Source organism: Chlorocebus sabaeus, chromosome 10 (genome assembly GCF_047675955.1).
Source record: "Chlorocebus sabaeus isolate Y175 chromosome 10, mChlSab1.0.hap1, whole genome shotgun sequence".
NCBI classification, from domain to species: domain Eukaryota; kingdom Metazoa; phylum Chordata; class Mammalia; order Primates; family Cercopithecidae; genus Chlorocebus; species Chlorocebus sabaeus.
In genome coordinates this window covers 123,435,034-123,453,782 of record NC_132913.1, presented here as the reverse complement: position 1 = coordinate 123,453,782, position 18,749 = coordinate 123,435,034, and the positions used below count along the sequence as shown (strand labels likewise).

At 46.9% G+C, this 18,749-nt stretch overlaps 1 protein-coding gene across 9 annotated transcripts in view; it reads right to left on the bottom strand.

The window, feature by feature from the left end:
- Positions 1–18,749, bottom strand: part of AGAP1 (ArfGAP with GTPase domain, ankyrin repeat and PH domain 1) — a 642,723-nt gene that overhangs the window by 198,011 nt on the left and 425,963 nt on the right. For 6 of the 9 annotated variants that reach the window (XM_007966740.3, XM_007966741.3, XM_073020155.1 and 3 more), the window contains exon 12: positions 4,878–5,036. The exons of the other annotated variants lie outside the window; for them this stretch is intronic. In XM_007966740.3, the coding sequence (XP_007964931.1) occupies positions 4,878–5,036 (159 nt within the window). The remainder of the gene's footprint in view (positions 1–4,877; positions 5,037–18,749) is intronic. 9 annotated transcript variants of the gene reach the window in all.

The following is an 18,749-nucleotide window of genomic DNA, read 5'->3' as shown; positions in this document are numbered from 1 at the left end:
CGGGGATGGGGTGGAGCTATCAGAAGAAACTGACAGCTCAGGGCTGGGGAAGCGAGGCTGCCACGGCAACAGCATCAGCTGAGGCCACCAGCTGAGGCTGGCCCAGGCAGGAGCCAGCGGGGAGGGCTGGCCAGGCTCACTCAGGTACTCAGGAGGTAGGCAGGCAGGTAAGCGCTCTGGCCCTGAGGACAGGTGTGATGCATCTTGCCTCGAAGTAAGATAGGACGGCCAAGTATGCTACAAACGACACCCCAGGGCCCCCGCTACCCACAGTGATGCTGACTCGTGGCTAACACTTCCAGAGGAAATTACCTATGGAGGAAATGATTAATCAAAAAAAATTACAGGCTTCCAGTAAGATTCAAGAGAACCCTCAGCCAATAGTTGTTGCAGAGATAATTGTTCTGAATCTATCAATAAAGCAAAGCTGCCCCTTCATTGACTGCAAACACCAATTTCTTTCACCCAGGATTATAAGTTGGTGTTCACGGGCTCACTACTGCCATTACGGTGATAAACAGTTTAAACCACAACAGGATCTGACATGTAGATCAATTCTGGGTCCATAAAGAATCTACACAAGAGGTTGCAGGACAGGAATTTACAGCCACCAGTTTTTATTCTCTCTTGCTGCAAAAATTACTTCTGTCAAACACTTAGAAGAGTGAGAAAAAATGTAAAAAAATTAATTTTTCATGTACTCCTGGAACAGCCTTTTTCAATGCAGAGGCTCAAGATGAATATGTTTCTGCATTTAAAAAATTACACTCAGCAGCATGTGGTGCTCAGCAGAGGAGGGATCCAATCCTCTGTGCTGCCTGCAAGCCGGCAGACGGCAATTTGAAACCCTGAACCGAGCTGTCTGCATTTTCTCTAAGGGCAGATGCGGGTCTCATGTTAGCAACGCCAAATTATATTAGACATTTAATTTTAAACCTCAGGTACTTAAATGTGAAACCTTACAACAGTAATAGTCATAAAGCAGTGGGCATTCCATTTCACAAAATGGATTCTTTTCTTCTTCCCTTAATTTAAGCAGCACCTCCTGTTTTGTAGGTTGCCCCTACAAAGGAATCTATCTAATTAGGAGTTTCTCACAGCTGCTTTAAAGGCAGAAACCCCGGGGGGACCTGTGTATCTAGAGAGTTCTGAAAAGTTCTCCAGAGCCAAAGTCTTAATTTAGGGTGGACAGGGGGGCAGAGAAACAGTGAATCCCAATGTTGTTATGATTATTATGTTTTAGAGTAAGAGTGCGCGACAATGGGAAGGCAAACTTGCCAACACGGGCGTCTGTCTTCCCAAGCTGCTTAGGCTCTCCCCATTCATTCCTGCTGCTAGCACAGAGTGAGCGACTCTGAAATCCAAACCAAAGACTAGGGATGGAGGCAGATACATTTAAAAAGAAAGTGGGGGCAGAGGAAACTTAATATGACCTGCAACTTAAGAAGAAAGAACATGACAGAAAGCTCTTAATCATGTTTATTTCTTCTGTGATTATTTTCTAAGCCCTGCAGGGACGGTTTGTCAAGACTGAGGCCTTGAAATCCATTCATAAACACGTCTTCTTGAAGTTGTCCATCAGATCCCGTGCCCTGGTGTTCACTAAAAATTGTTGGGGTCTAGCCACTTGACGAATCAGCGCACTGAAGACGGGAATGACGCGAACCAGAGGGATGCCGGGATGGTGTCCTCGGCGCAGACAGACAAGGATGGGTCCAGCAGGTCTGGGTGGAGCCTGAATTCTGCATCACCAGTCAAATCCCTGGAGCTGGCAGATGCCACGTGGTCCGTGGACCAGGCTTTGGGAAGTGAGGACTTAGAGCAGTGGTTCCCAAGCTTCAGCATGCCACGTGGTCCCAGAGGGCTTGCTATACACAGGTTGCCTGGTCCCATCCCGAGGACTGGATTCAGTGGGACTGACACGGGGCTTGAGAATGGACATTTCTAAGCAGTTCCCAGGGGTGGCTGCTGCTGCTGCTCCTGGAGGCACACCTTGACATGCAGTGATGGAGAGCTGAATCGGGCCACCTGAGTTTGAATCCTGGCCCCTCCTAGGATGTGACTTTGAGCCGGTGATATTTAACTCTTATGTACCAAAGGCAGCCCCTGTAGAAGGGAGGTAACAACTGGATCTACTCTGTGATGATCAAATGAGATTATCTACATAAAGCCCTCAATAAACTGTAGCTCTTATTATTACTATTATCATCTCCCTTTTCAAAATATTTTGGGTATGACATATTATTAATCCGTAGAAAATGCAGGAATCAACCAAGATCCCCATAAAACTGTAGGAATCAGACTTCTGTGCACCATTCTGCTGTCTTTCCGGATCTTTGCTCTGTAAAATGTCAGCTCCCAAGTCTGAAAATCAGATGCTAATCTGGCAGCGCTGGGCTCTCAACACTCATCTCTTCTGGTCTCTCCTCATTTTTCTGCACCCCAACTATCACCTTTCACTTCATTGTAGCTCGTGGCTATTCCATCTTCCCTTTTCCTCCTCTCTGGGTCTTTGTCCAAAGTGCCCCAACGCTTGTAATAACTTCCTCCTGCTGTTTTGCACAAAAAATCCATCTGGTTCTTTAAGCATTGCTCAAGTTTGATTTTCTTTGGGAAGCTTTCCTTGATCAACTCTATCAATCCTTAAACGACCTGCACAATTTCAGTCCTGGACTCTCCCTACAGCTCTCCTTCCATGTCCCTCAGCAGGCTGACATCTGGGGCATCCGCTTGCTTGTTTCTTATCTTCTGTGTTCAGGGTTCAAGATTTACGAGGTCAGGGAGCACACTGGTCTTTAATGGACACCCACGTGTGTTAATATTATAGAAATTGCTTTGTGAATAAAAAACCGGCATTCAAACTTAGGTGACTTTAGACTCGCATGGGTACTGTACAAATGCGTGTGTGCAGACAACGCGGCCCACCTCTGTGGAAAGAGACTTCCAACCAAACCAAGGCTCTGGAAAGCAGAGTCTCACGACGTGGCAGTGTGGAAACGCCCATCGCACGTACGAACAGCTCAACAGAAAGAGCTACTCAGTAGAGGGAAAGTTTCCCAGTGAGTCTTTATCAAACAGGTACGTGTGCAAAAGGAAAATCTGTACAGGATGAATTTTAGATGAATACTTAAAGACCTGTATTACTGGTACCTCAACTACTCTCACTCAGCAGAGGCTGCTTGGTAAGGCAAGGCCTTGTCCGTGTCACCTGTGCACCTGGCTCCAGAAGGCCCAGCGTGGATCTCCCCACACCCTCAAACGTGGTCCTGAGCAAGAACACCTTCACCAGAAGGCGGCCACAGAATGAAACCTTATCAAATAGTAATAGTCATTGATAATATATATTTTAAAGATTATAAAGTATTTGATAATGAAGTGAGTATGTGGACTCTTTGCTCCTCCTAAAGGAACCGTGATAACAGTAGTTCTTCAGTCATGAAGAGCCAAGTGTCCTGTGTTGTGGCACACGCCTAACTACTACGTAAGGGAGGGGAGAACGTGTCCATTGAACAGATGAGAAAACGGAGGCTCATGGAGGTACAGAAGCTCATGCTAGGCTGCCTGATGGGCAGGTGGCGCCCGGGGCTTCAGCTGCAGCACATACAGGTCTGATGAAAGGCTGACTACGAGGCCTGCTGGGGCACGCAATGGTTACAAAGAGAGTAAACTGTAGACGGTTAATTTATCCTAACTTCAAACTTCTTGTTTGGGGTTTTCAGGGCTTTCATTGTGATTCCAGATGAGGCAGAGAGCCTTGGAGAGCCCTTGAAGAGGCTGCAGGCAGATCTTTGCCATCTACCAAAGCGCCTTCTTTTGAGGGAAGGAAGGAGCCCCAACGCTGGGTTGGGAACGGGCCAGCCGGGGCAGGCGCGTGACGCTCTGTGTGTCTGCTCCAAGTCACAGGCTTTTCCAGACTGGCAGCGCTATGGCGTGGAGCTGCCTCGCTGACTCCGCGTCTCCTTTTGGAGGCTCGGTTTGGAGATGTCTTCCTTTAAGGCTTCTGCTCGGTGGTGTCTGCGGAGCCACTAGAAATAAGGATGATGTTTACCCAAAGCAAACGTCCTGCCGCAGCAGCTGGTGGGTCTACAGGGAAGACCTGATGCTGAATCTTTTAATTAGAACAAATTATGCTAAGATTACTCTAAAACCCTGTCTGATAGATTACATACAACAGTGGGAATTCCTTTAAATACCGGTGAACAGGCCAGAGACAAAACGCCACAGGCAAACCCTGCTGCAGTCGCCAGGGTGCCCTCGGTGCCGCGTCACTCACGCTCCACACAGACGGCGAGATCATTTCCAACGTGCACGCTTGTTTCCCGAAAAGCTGGCTACACTCGTCAAAATAATAATAATAGTAACAATAATAATGCTGAAGGAATGTGAAAACTGAGGGATTACAAAGGGGACTCCAGGATTTAGAGGGTACACCAGGAATTCTGGAAAACAGCCAAGGAGACTGAATTCACCCTGATGATATAAAATGTGCACTAGTGTAGACGTGTAGGCCACGCCATGTAGGGCAGTGTGATTGGGGAGATAAAATCAGATACTATTTCTCAGTGCTGCCAGCTCTGTCACGTGACCCTGGGCAAGCCACTTGCCCTGTCTGCAGCCTCAGTTTCCAAACTGACCCAATGGGATGACCACCTCCTCCCTGTGCCGAAGAGGAACAGATGAGATGACATGGGCAAGACAGCCTAGCAAGGACAAAACGTTCCATAGATGAAAGGCAAAGTGTGAGTCCGCTGCAGCCGCCCCACGGGGTGCCGCGCTCCCAGAGGAGCATGAGAGCTTAGGGCGTCCTGTCCAGCCCCCGGCTTACAACGAAGGACCTCGAGGTGGCTGCGGGTCCGTGGGGCTGCGCCCCCTCTTACCACTGCTGATGGCCGAGTTTGCAATGACCGTAGCCTCACTCCACTGGTCGGCACTGGAGACTGAGTAGGAGCGCTGGTGCATGCCGTCGGGTCGGCTGTTGAAGGAGACCAGGCTGATGCCGCTTGCCATCTGAGACCCAGATGCACTAGTGACATTCCCTAGGAATAAACAAGTCAGGTGAACACCACCGCGGACTGCAGACCACAGAAACAGCGCGAGTCAGTCTACGGGACCCACGCGCTGGCACACACTGCACCTTACCACCGAGAGCAGCCCTTGTCCTGCCTGCATGGCAAACGGACGTGCCAGACAGAAGATATTTGGGAGGAATAAAAGGCGGACGCCAATCTCGATGGTGCCTGACAAAGCAATGTGAAGGGACCTCATGCCGCAGATGACTCGCACAGAACAACCCTATACAAAGACGCAACCCAAGTGCAATCGCAACATTGGGTGGAAGAGAAGACAAAAGACCCAGTCGGTCTCGGCAGAGGCACCGCGATCCGGCAGGCCGGCAAGATGGTGGCTCCGGGAGCCTGGCCGTGTCACCCTACCAACGGAACAGAAAATGATCACCCATTGAGAGTCAACTGTCTGGTGCCAGAGGATTATTTTCATGGGGAAGCCATACTTTATGACGAACACAAATCAAAGTCCCTAGACACGACACGGAGGAAATGCAGGCTCTTCAACCAGATAAGTTTACTCTTAACCTTGAAAAGACTAAGCAGACGAAAAATAACCTGCGTGACTTCGCAGAGCACATGGGCTGTGATGAAAAATGATTCCATTGTATACTTAATGATTTGAATCAGTTGCTCAACATCAAAATGAATTATTATCTGGTCATACCAATTTTAGACTCAAAAACATAATTAAGTGCCTTTCTCTAAAGCTCAGCCAATCATACCTTGCTGCCAGTGAATTAGTCTGTTAGGTCTGTTTGCAGATCTTCGGAGGTATTAGGGCTTTTTATAAAAAAAATTTTCTTCCAATTGTTTTAGTTCAGAACCAACTAAGTTCTAAACTGTCTCAACAGAAGTTTTTCAAAGTGCAGGATTTTATAATAAATACGCAGCCCATATTAGCAGTTCTTAAATCTGGCCAATTACCAGAATTTCCTGTGGAGCTTTTTAAAACTAGAGGCTTCAAAAAACACAGATTTTGATTCAGAAGCTCTGGGAATGGGGCTTGGGAAAAGATGCATTTTCAAAAGCACGCCGGTGATTTGGATGAGAAGCCAGAGGCAGGAACCAGGGCTCCCCTCAAACAAGTGGCCTCACCACGATCCCGTGCAGCACTGGGAAGCCAGGGAATGACGAGCTGAAGCCAGCGTACGAGCCCTACACCCAATCAGCGATGAACAACAATGAGGCGTTTGGCTTTGAAGAATAGAGTTTTGCCTTAAAAAAAGAAAATATACCTATTTTATGCTGTTGTCTGAACTGAGTACATTCTGAACGTCATAGGCAGGTCTGCTTGCTTCCAGAAAAAAGCCCACAGTGATGCCCCAGGAAGGGAAGGATGGGAAAGCCACAGAGGCCGTGGTCTTAGGACCTACAGAAGCAGCATTGCCAAGAGGCATGAGAGAAATGCAGAATCCCAGGCCCCACCCACCAACTGCCTCTTAGTAAGATCCCGGGCGATCTGCATGCACATTAATTACAAAAACCACTCCAGCCAGAAAATCACCACCACGAAACAAAACATCGCACGCACCCAAAACTCCACCGCGGCAGACTACTGGCATCCAAGGGGCTCAGGTGGGAGGAGCACAGCGCAACGGCTTGGAAGCCTCGAGTCTGGGCTCCCCTGCTTACATGTAGGGTCTTGAGGCAGTTTCTCACGCCCCTAATCCCTGATGTTCTGAGAGCTCCAACTCAGGGCACGGGCGCGCCCTAACGCCCTAGAAACGCACAGCATCATTTGGAGCCCACATTTTGCATGACAGTGCCATGTGGTGCTCCCACGCTTGCTCTTGCACCAGGCCTCACAGCAGCCTGGGGAGGTGGACCAGGCGTGTGGCATCTTAGAGACGTGGAGGAGCAGCCCAGGGCTGGCAATGTGGCACTAAGGGGAGCACTCACGTTCCTTCCTGTATTCTCCACGTGCCACCATTGAAGCCACCCTGGGGTTGTCCTCTGGGTATTGTGTGCCTTAGCCAGATCCGTATTACAATAGGACATTCAGACCCCACAGAAGGCAGCATCTGCACAGAGCAGAGGAGACATTCCCATCTGCGGATCCCCTCCTGGAGCCCGTGCCCACCGTGTTCCTGCCATACCACTTCTCTGCCCCGCTCTCCTCCTGGGAAGGCACCCATGTGGGCTGCACCTGTTGGCTCCAGCACCTTCTAGCTTCTCACTGGGCTCAACCAATGGCGAGCACGGCAGAAATCTAAAGGAGAGAGGAGGGTGAGGGTGGGTGCTGACTCCAGGGCTCCTTCCCCGAGCAGTCGTCTTGCTGGGTGACCCCCTCTCTCGGTGGCCCTTGGTGCCTGCATTGTCCTGTGTGCTTCTCTTCCCCTTCTCTACCTCAATCCCACACAGCCACCTATCAAAGGTACGCTTGGGGAGGAGGCGCCTCCCAAGAGTGGCTGCCGGGGCTTCCTTGGCCTGGTTCCACTTTCGTTACGTGAATTCCGAGCAGACAAAAGGCTTCCAGACACTGCTGACATTGTTACGGTGGGCGAAAGGACTCCGGAAAGGTGAAAAAGGACAACGACAAGACGCCTGCAAACACTTGGGGGTGCGGCGGGGGGGACACCTCCCTTGCTGGGACCCTGACTGCCGTGCCAGGCACTTCTGGGCCTGCTCTACCTGCAGGGATGCCTGCTGTGTGGGTACGGTGTCAAGGAGGTGATTTCTTCCCCACTGCAATGCCCAGTCAGACCCCTGTCAAGTCATTATTAAGCATGGCATCTGTCCACAGGCCTCATTTTATACCAGCTTTAGGCACATAAGGTTCAAACACCTGAAAAACAAAAAGGAATTTCACGGTGTCTGTCTGTCCTTCCATCTTTGGGTCGTTGATGACAACATGGCACTCAATACAGCACCACTTCTCTTGCTCCTTCTCCCTGGAGAGTGCTTCTCCGATGACAACCAGGCCTAGAAACCTTCCAGAACAATTCCCTTTAAAAGGCAGAGGAAAGTATTTCAGTGTATTCACTGACTACTTGCAATTAAGCTCCAGAAATAAGTACCCACACACAGTAAGGAGAGCCAAGTCAATCTCAACTCCAGACAAGGGACCACGAAATGTTCCAATGGAGGTAGCTGATCGAGAACTCATCTTAGGTTTACGAGTTCTGCATCTCAAGGCCAAACATCACACTGCCAAAAAAGGAAGGGAGAGATTCCTTCAAGTCTACACACTAAAGAGAAACAACAGGACCCTGCCGCGAATGCACTGGTTTTCAAACTTCTGTCTGTCCAGCAAAATTCAAGGACAAGTCCAATCCACTGAGATGCTGGTGGAGCAGCTCTGGGGGCATGGCTCACAGCCCACCTTCTGCCTCCTGAGAGAGTCCCAAGGAACCAACCTGGAACCTCCGGGGTGAAGAACCTCCTGGCAAGACCACATGCTCCTGGTGTCCAGATGGAAGACACCAGACCAGCTACGCAGAATCCTTCTGACGGCAGACTCTTAGAGCCCCATAGCTCGTGAAGGCCCCCCAGCCCCAACCACACCCACTTCCCCACTGCGGGACTAAACTGAAACAGCCATGACTGAATTTGGGCCACATCATGGTGTATAAAGGTGAAATTTTCAATCAGATCCATAGACTATCGCCTGACGTCCAGGCTGAGCTCATAGATGCATTTTTACTTAGTTGATCATTTCTTTCAAAGTAGAATTAAATTGGGAGATTTCACTTAAAAATTGGTGGTTTCTGGCATCACTTAGAAAATGAGAGTATCCGGGAGCTGTGGGCCTGTGTTTGTGAACAAAGAGCTGACACAGTCTCTCTTTCTGGATCTGTCTGCAGGATCTGAGTGGGTTCCGCTGTTGCCCAGGCTCACACCTGCCTCCCCCAACCCCACTGCACTCAACCCACCTCACTCTTGACCTTTGGTCAAGACCTTCCAAAATGCGCAGAGGAGTTGTCTCATTCCATAAGCAAAACATTTCTGATTTGCTCGTAAGGGAGTAAATCTCTGTTTTAATATATACCCATTCACTGTATTTCATGTCAGTTAAACTTTCTTTCAGAAAAACCAACTAACCATGACGTAAAGAAACAAAAGTATTTTCTGTGATAATGCAGAAACATATTTGTTTAACTAAAAAAAATTACAGAGGGTCAGAAATACTGTTTCTGGGATCCAAACACAGTACCTGCCTTTCAACGTAAATGCATGAAGACATTTGCTTTAACTCTGAGGCAAACCAGTGATCCACGGCCTGAGCCACGACACTATGGAAGCTGCCATGCTGGGTTAACAGGCCCGTGGAGCATCTCGTGCCACGTGTCAGCGGTCCCAGGCCAGTGGCCACACTTGGAGGCATTTTCACTCACTTTCAGTAAATCCACCTGTCAAAGAAATGAACCACCCCCAAATGTAGAGTGAATCTTTTAAACCACCATGCACATTCCAAATCCAATTACAGTGTCATACTTTCTCATGCTTATTTTTATACACATGTGCGTACAGTCTAACATGTAACCTCACTTCTGTTCTTGAATGAATGTCATTAACTAACTGACCTACTAATGCTGTCCTGGCATCCAGTTTTGTTACGTAAGCATCAAGCAACGGGCCCTATGTGTTACCACACAGGAGTTTTGAACACTTTTGGAAATATCTTTAAGCATAAAAGGGAGACTCTGTTTAAAATCACTGTCTTCTCACTCAGAGTACTTGAGGGCTACTGTTTTCACTGACGGGAATTCATTTCATGTTAACAAGTTATTAATTAAGGCTGAAGGTCTGAAGTCCTCATTTGTGAAAGAAGCTGATGACTGTGATTGCTTGAGAGGTAAGGATCCTGACATCAAGACCAGCGAGGATACAAGTGCACCAAACACTGTTCTAAACACAGTCCAGGTCAGCCCGAAGCAGTCCTGCCGAGGTGGGGGCCTCACACCCAGCAACCAGGCTGAAGGGCAGGGGACCTAAACCCACGTGGCCACCAACAGTCAACAAAGACATCAAGCTCTGCTGCTACTATATTGATTAGTTAAATCAAATTTTCACATCTAGACCTGATAGCTAACAGGGTGAGTTTAAGGAAAGGCCTGAGTGCTTGCCACCCAGGCATTAAAGTTACTACTTCAAGAAGGCTACTAGACCTAGAGCTACATTCAGAAATGCCAGGAGGAGTGCAAGGAGCATGGGGGCTGCAGGAAGCCACGCCCCAACCTTCAGCCTCTTGAGTCTGTCTCCATCAGGGACCACCTCAACACACTGCTGTTTCGCCACAGAATTTCATTCCCGTGTCTGAGGAATAAGACATGAAGCTGAGGTCTTTTAGACGTGGGGGAACTCTGTGCACCATGGTTGGAAATGTTCTTTGCAGGCATGTCTGTATTTCCCTAGAAGGAAGAATTGTAAAAGCCAGATTAGAATGTCCTCCTTCCTGGGGCAGACGAGGTAAGTCTAACAAGTGGTCCTAACTCACCAACCTCAAGTCATGGGCAAATACAAGAGTCTTAAAAGGAAGCTTCTACCCCCAGAAGCTGAGGGGACACTTGTACTCGGGAATAAGTACAAGGATGTGGCCCCTTTGGGGGTGAGGACTCTCCACTCTTCCCTTCCCTTCCATTCCTCCCTGCCTTCCACTCTCCCTGCCGCCCCCAGCACGTCCTGCCCCACTGCTGCTGGCAGCCAGCTCTCCGCAGGCCTCAGTTTCTTCTCGTCTTTTGAGTGTGGACACAGGCAGGTGCCCTCTGCTCTGGGTTATTTTGCAACGGATGCCGACAGAGTGAACAGACTGGTACGACAGGGGTAGTGTCCACTTCCACAGAGGCGCACACCTGTTTGCTGTCTGGGACAGTAAATGTCGCTTTCCATGGCAAACTTTGGACAGGCTTGCTTACATGCTATTATTAAACACAGGGGTTTCCTAAGCTCGGGGTTCCTCTTACAACGTGAGTCAGTGTGTGTGCTGGGGTCACCCCGTGGGAACTGAGGCTTGGGGAGCCAGTGCATGACAATGCTGATACTCTCACTATTGCTATTGCTGCAAGAGACTGTCATTCATCTTGATCCAGGAGTCTCATCACCCAGGAACCTAGGCAGGCTAACCTGCTAACCCATGGGTAGGGGAAGATGGGAACCGGCATGCGGAAGCTGACGCCTATTCTAACACTGACCTTCTAGCTTGCCGAGCAGCCGCATGGAACTGAGCCCCTACTGTGTTGGGCACGATGAAGGAAGGAATCCCTGTCTTAGAAAACCTACAATCTAGTCTAGTAGAAGGTATACAGCAGGTCCACATGTGGCCCAAATGCAAGGCAGAGTAACACAAGAGCGGCCAGAAAGTATGAGGGGCAGGGAGCCCACCCCTGCTGGAAGGTACAGGAGAGGCTCCAGGGGACACTGCGGCTTTTAAACTTTGGAATTAGGCCCATCTAGATGAAGAACAGATGGAAAGGGGAGATACCACCATAAGTCTAAGGTAGTATCTTGCAAGGGACGTTGACAGAGTGAACAGACTGGTATGAGAGGGGTAGCGTCTACTTCCCGAGAGGGGCGCATCTGTTTGCCGTCTGGGACAGTAAATGTCGCTTTCCACGGCAAACTTTGGACAGGCTTGCTTACGCGCTATTATTAAACACAGCGGTTTCCTAAGCTCGGGGTTGTCCCAGGACGACCTCTCTCTTCTAATTGACTTACCAGATGCAAAGCTTTCATAAAACATTTCAAGATCAATTCTGTTTTCCTCCTTCAAGATATCTCTTCTCCTTTCACATCTTTCAGATTTAAATCATACAGATGCACATAAACACGGCCACCAAAAAGTAGGTGCTAGAATGTTCAGAGTAGCAGTGCTCACAACAGCCTCACGCTGGGAATGACAGCGCTGTCCATCACCGTAGGTACATCATGGCACAATGGAACATTACACAATGGTAACGATGAACTACTGACACGGGCCACAACTGGGGCAACATCACACACAGAACACAGAGCCAGAGACAAGTGCGAGAGTGCCGAGTGTTAGGATCCTGTTAAAGGGCAGGCGAAACTCATCTATGCCGTGAGAAATCAGATGGTGGTCACCCTTGTGAGTGGGGTGGGGTGGGGGTGCATGTGACAGGAAGGGGTCCATGAAGGTTGGCTACCTGCTGCTTCTGGATGTGAGTGGTGGCCCCTGTAAACCTGGCTGTGACTTACGATTATAGAGACAAAATACTTTTGTTTCTTTTTTTTTTTTTTTTTTTTTGAGACGGAGTCTTGCTCTGTCGCCCGGGCTGGAGTGCAGTGGCCGGATCTCAGCTCACTGCAAGCTCCGCCTCCCGGGTTTACGCCATTCTCCTGCCTCAGCCTCCCGAGTAGCGAGGACTACAGGCGCCCGCCACCTCGCCCGGCTAGTTTTTTGTGTTTTTAGTAGAGACGGGGTTTCACCGTGTTAGCCAGGATGGTCTCGATCTCCTGACCTCGTGATCCACCCGTCTTGGCCTCCCAAAGTGCTGGGATTACAGGCTTGAGCCACCGCGCCCGGCCTACTTTTGTTTCTTTACATATGACTTACGAACCCTGAGCTTAGGAAACCCCTGTGTTTAATAATAGCATGTAAGCAAACCTGTCCAACATTTGCCGTGGAAAGCAACATTTACTGTCCCAGACAGCAAACAGAAGTGCCCCTCTCTGGAGTGGCACAGGGTGTACCCTCTCAGAAGTACAGAATCGTAAGTCATTCTTATGTGTATGTTGTATCAATAACGCTTATCCAAAAAACGAGAAAATGTCATTGGAACGGTTTGTGGATGCAGAGGTCAGGTCAGGAAGTGTGAGAGATAGAACAGGGTTGTGCAAGGGAACAGTGTTACCAGCAACAAGTCCTTAAAAAGTGGCCCAGCCCCAAACTGTACAGGATGCTGGCTTCCACAAGAAGGCAGTCATAAAAGGACCTTTTCGGCATTGTCCCCCAAATATTATTTGCGTTACCATGAAATACATGATTGACAACTTGGCCCATTCTGAACTCAGAAAGAGCGTTTCCTCAAATACTCCATCTACGGATCAGCTGGTACTCGCCCCGATTAGCAGGGGGCGAGCGCATTACCATGCTAATCCATGTTCTCGCAGCGCCACTTCCTTGATATGGATATGTGTGTGTGCTTACTGCGCTGCCTTGATTAGTGCAAGCTTCCATGTGTCAAAAGCGCCAGATTCTTTCCAAAGAATAATTTTAGCTGTACTTATATCCCTAAAGTGGAAGAGTTGATTTGAAAAGGTACTTACCTCCACCATATGCTATTTTTCTTTAAACAATTTGCATTTCAAAGTGAATATGGCATTTATATCTGAATGAATATCAGTATGTTGCCTGAACTGATCTCAAATGAGCATGAAAAAGATGCTGGTTTTCTATTGAACAAGAATGTTTTCATCCACCAAATGACATCAAAGACAGAATCCCTCTTTTAAGCTATTGGCTTATTACATTAAAAATAGCCTGTTCTGATTTTTAAAAATACACTCTGAAATGATGGCTTTTCACAGCATTCAAAGAAAGATTCATCAACAAATCTTTACAATAACAATAACAAAATACAAAAGTTCATTCCCTGCACCTTCCAATTTTCGTCTGTCTTTACAAATAGGTCTTAACTTCACTAAGGCATTTCACTAGGAAAATAATACTTGGCATTTGACTTATTGGTTAAATAAGCCTGAAGAGAGGAGCAACTATTGCTGATGGGTGACAGGAACTTTCATGTACATAGAAAGAGGGCAGGGAAAAAGCCAAAAAGGATTCTATGAGCACCTGAGTGTAAACCAGACGTTTATTCCCACTGCAGAATTGTATACCTGTTATTTATAAAAATCCTAATTACAGGAATATGACTGACAGGAATTCACCCCTCCCCTCTGGAGCCCTCACCCTCAGAAACATCCAGGGACTGCTTTTTTCGGTCCAATCTCATTCACAGATAGCTTCAAATCCTATAAAAACTCAGCGTGAGCGGCTACCTTGCAAACCCTACAGCTGCACCGCACCCGTTCTGCGCATGCGTGGGAAAAGCAGGTTGCCTGGAATCACAACTGGATGAAGGAGGCGACGCTAATGGTCACATCACTTCAAACTAGGCCTTCGCCATCTGTTCTGTCCTCTAATTACAAACCCAAAAAGAATATAATTCACAACACTACCATAAAAAGTGACACACATGATTTAAGGCCTGTGAATGGGACCCCTTCGCTCCTGTATTTGCATTGGAGATCTGCCTTGCTTTTGGCAAGCGGAATTTCAGGCTAAGAGGATTTTTTTCCCAAGGACACACTCCGTATCTTATAAGATGGAGGCATTCAGGACTCCGCATCCTGTGATACTTGTTTTGTAAAAGAGTACAATTCAACACATCTACTAGGGAGACACAAATCTGGTGTTTCTTGATACCTTTCTTTTTAGTTAAGAGATTTTCCATGTTATGTTTACCAGAGACAAAGTACAGAGTTCAGACCTAGTCACAATGACAGATGTAATTACCACTAAATACAGCAATGTGGCCAGGCTTAGGATTCAACATCCTGGAATTATACAGCTCACGGCTCTTTCCTACAGTGTAGAAACAGCTCATTGTATGCTGCTTCCTCTCTGCTCTAAAATATGAAGTCAAGGAAAAAATAATGCGGGCCTAGTTTGTTGTGCTGTTAAAATTTACTTGGCAAAAAAGTACAGATAAACAAATAATGTAAACCGAATCCACCAAAATCTCATCTAATAGATCGATTTTTCAGTGAACATACGCATACATTTTTCTTGGCTATGGCCACAGAAAAGAGATAACTTTATATGCTTCTTTAATACGATTTCCTAACCGTTTCCCCCATGTTGTTATGTAATCTTCATAATTTTAGATATGTAACATTATTGATTTAATGTACATAATTTATATGACCCTTTTTCTACTTCTGGATAGTTTTGGTTGTTTCCAATTTCTGACTGTAAACAACACTGCAAAGGACATCTTCTACTTTTGAATTTTCCTTAGGAGAAATTCTCGGTAGCATTATTACTGGAACGAACAGCGTAAGACGTCTTTCTGATTCATGGTATGTGTTGCTAATTTTCTTAACGACCAGTAACTAAAAGAAGATGGAACCTGGGCATCTTTAAAACAATTTAGTCCATAATTTCTAAAGTGGATAACAATAATAATGAAGAAATGGCGATAATGATAACAGTCTGCCCCATGTGGTTAATATAATGATCAAATGATGTAAAGCACTCTGTAAACTGCAAAACCTCTGCAGATATCAGTTATTAATCTCATCAACAGTGGGTTTTCCTGTCTCTACAGTTTTTTAGCAGAAGCTTAAAATGATGATGTTGCTAATTTTGTCTTTAAAATCTAAAATGTCTGAATATTCTCCTTGTGTTTCCCTTGTAATGGTGTCTCTACATGTATAAACTGTGCATGCCATCTGCCTTCTGTTTGCTTTAGTGCTGTAGTTGGCATCACTTTGCTTGAGCTCACTCCTTCAGTGAGTGCTTACTGAACACCCACCATCAACTAGTGAAGTGCTTGGTGCTGTGGACAACTCCACAGCACCCCCATCTTCCAGCATCCCAAAGGTCTGATGATCAGAGCGATGCCAGTGTTGTCAGAGGTACAGTTTACAAAAGAAAGGAAGGAGAGAAAACAAAACAAAACAAAACAAAACCCTGTGTTTGGGGCACCAGGTACACGCAGATGAAGGACACGGCCTGACAGCAGGTGACAGTGAGCTGGAGCGCCAGGGTCATCCCTTCCCTCCCATCCCTGGGTTACTGCTCCATGTTGGGGGTGGATATCATGTGGCAGCTGGTACAATTCAAGACAAAATATTTACCATGTCAGACGCTAACTTCTCATTTAAGTAATTACATTTAGAAATAAGTGTATTTATTTATTCTAAAGACAAAGTAGCTTTCTCCAGCCACACAGTTCTACATTGAACAGAAAAAATATATAGAATCCAGACCCAGCTGCAACGACAAATGCCATGACTACTAAATACATCAACGTGGTCATGCAGAATTCAACATCCTAGAATTAAGACGGTTCACTGTCACTTCCTAAAACGTGGAGTTTTATTCTGATCTTTGCAAAACAATGTGTGCCCTTCTCATTTTGCCATTTTTATCTGCTGAAGGAACACGTGCTGCTCCAGATTCCGATAGTGTTTACAGAGACAGCCATCATGCGGCTGGCTTGGCCACAATCCATCTCCTGGTATGGGTTATATGGACAAGCTGATATGCAACGGTGAGGATGAGGTGTATAAGCATTATGAAAACGGAGAAGAAAAGAATTTTTCTTTGTTTGGTGTCTTCCTTTGCCATGAATAAGGGTTCCATCTTTATTCTTTCTCCTTTATATGATAAATGCAACAGGGGTGTGTGTGTGTGTTTTTAAACATAGAATTCATTTTCATTTGACAACACTGTTTTGAGGGGAACTTTCTCTGGTCATCTCTGAATTTTACAGTCCCTTTCCAGGAGCAGGTGGCCACACTGCTTTACTCTGAGAAGTATTCACTACTACTTCTTTCTCTGCCTTCCAGTTCTTACAAAACGATCTCACAACCGAATCCAGCACGAAGCACCAAGGAGTACCCCGGGCTCACAAGTCTGATAACATGGGCGGGCTTTACAGGTTTGCTGGTGGTTGGGATGTTGCCGAGTTTGACCACTCACTAGAAATATTCCAGAGAGGCAATCGTTCACTATGTGAGTGGTAACTCAAAACAATGGGTCACAAGGTTTCAAGACGGAAAAATGTCACGATTACTTCGAGAAACTCTCCTCTGCCAATGTGGGAAAGGACTGCAGAAAGCAGGGAAGCCACGGACTCAACTCTAGCCTAGAAGAGTCAGAAGCCCCTTCCCAAGGCCTCGGTTCTCACTGGCGCCTGGGCTGGCAGCTGGCTCCCTGGTGGAGGGGGCCCGAGTAATTCACACAGGCTCTTCCCGGCACCTCCTTTCCCACAGCTGACCCTGCAGACCACTTCGCTGGTCTCGGAAGCATCAGTGCAGCAGCTGAAACACTATTCCTCACCACCCACACACGTTTTTGAGAGAAAAAAAGTTTTTGAAGCACCTTTTATTTACTTGTAGGCACACCTGTTACCACATCCAGCTCAGAGGCCTGGCCATCCTGTTATGTCTCAGCTGAAATAATCAGGAATCAAGTTGCTTTAGTGGGTTCTTTCAGAAAAGAACACTCCACTTAGAGTTCAAATAATGGAAGCTTTACTTACATAGGAAGTGCGACACTTACGTCTGAATTGCACACCAATGCTCGGGACCATGGACGGCTACTACAGGGGAATATTATCTGCAGGAAACCAACTAATCTCCTCAACATCAATCACTTACATTCACATGACGGGTAACATGCGGGAATATAGACTTAATGAAAAAATAATTGCTAGGTCACAAAACTAAGAGAGGATAACAAAGAAAGAAATAACAGTATATGCCTCAAAGAGTTTACAATTTAATGACAGAAGCAATATCACACGAATTTGCCTAAACCTCAGTGGGAGCAATGTATAAACACAGAAACAACTAGTAGTGAGAAGGCATTACTCATAAAAGCTGAAGATGCTGCAATTCTTAAAAAGAACTAAGATGAACTTCAGTGTCTTTTGATGTCAGATTTAGCTAACTTCCTGATGCCTAAGACAAGCCTCACAAAACATTAACTTTTTCCCTAAAAATTGTCAAATAGACATTAAAACCAATTCCAACAAAACCTGGTTTATGAAAGTAGATATCACATGCTACTGATATTGAGGTTTTATTTCAGAAAAATAATTCTCAACCCTCAGTAAGGCTTCCGTTTGCAAATGGTCTACCCAAGGTGCTGGAAGGGTACTTAGCAGAAGCCTCCAATTTACATATCAGAGGTTGGAACCAAGATCCAATGTGTGGGAAACTCCCGGGTGACCTCGGTCGACACGAGTGGGAAGCAAGGATCTGTGTTCCACCAAGCCTTGGCCACGCCACATGCCGGCAGGGGACACGCGTGGACTGACATTGCTCATCCAGGGCCCACAACAGACTCTGGACTCCAGAGTTATTATAATGTTTTCTAGACCGTTTGAAACTAAACAAAGAAAAACTTTCTTTCCATGAGACAACAACGGGTCTAGTTTTGATGTTGCGTTATTTTTTTTTAATAGCTATTACCACTGTAACAGCAGCTTCGCGACTCCGCGTCTGCAGTGTGAGCAGTTTTGATAAACAGCCTCTGCGGGCCACACAACGGGGATAATGTATCCTTAAGTACCGCCAATGAGCTGCCATTCTGCACAGCCAATTACTTCTGTGCGTCTGTCACTCAAAGGAAAAATGACTGAGCCCATTAGATCAAACCTTTGTCACTGTTCCTAATGCACTCTTAGGCCTCATTAATCTCCGGGAGCAGCAACAGAGCCGCCGGTGCCTCATTGCCTCCCCCGAACAGGCCCACGTGAAGCCTCTCATCTCTCCCCCAAGTGCACCACGTTAATCAAGCTCTCCTTATTACCCCGGTCCCTGTCACGGCGGAGAGCGCTCCCTCTTAAATGCTCTCATTATGACCCATCTTTAGAGCTGGCTAAGTGGAAAAAAAGAGAGAGGGAGAGAGGGAGAAAGAGGACGAGAGAGAAAGAGGAGAGGAAAAAGCAAGTCCGATCACATTAATATTCATGACAATAATTAGTATTC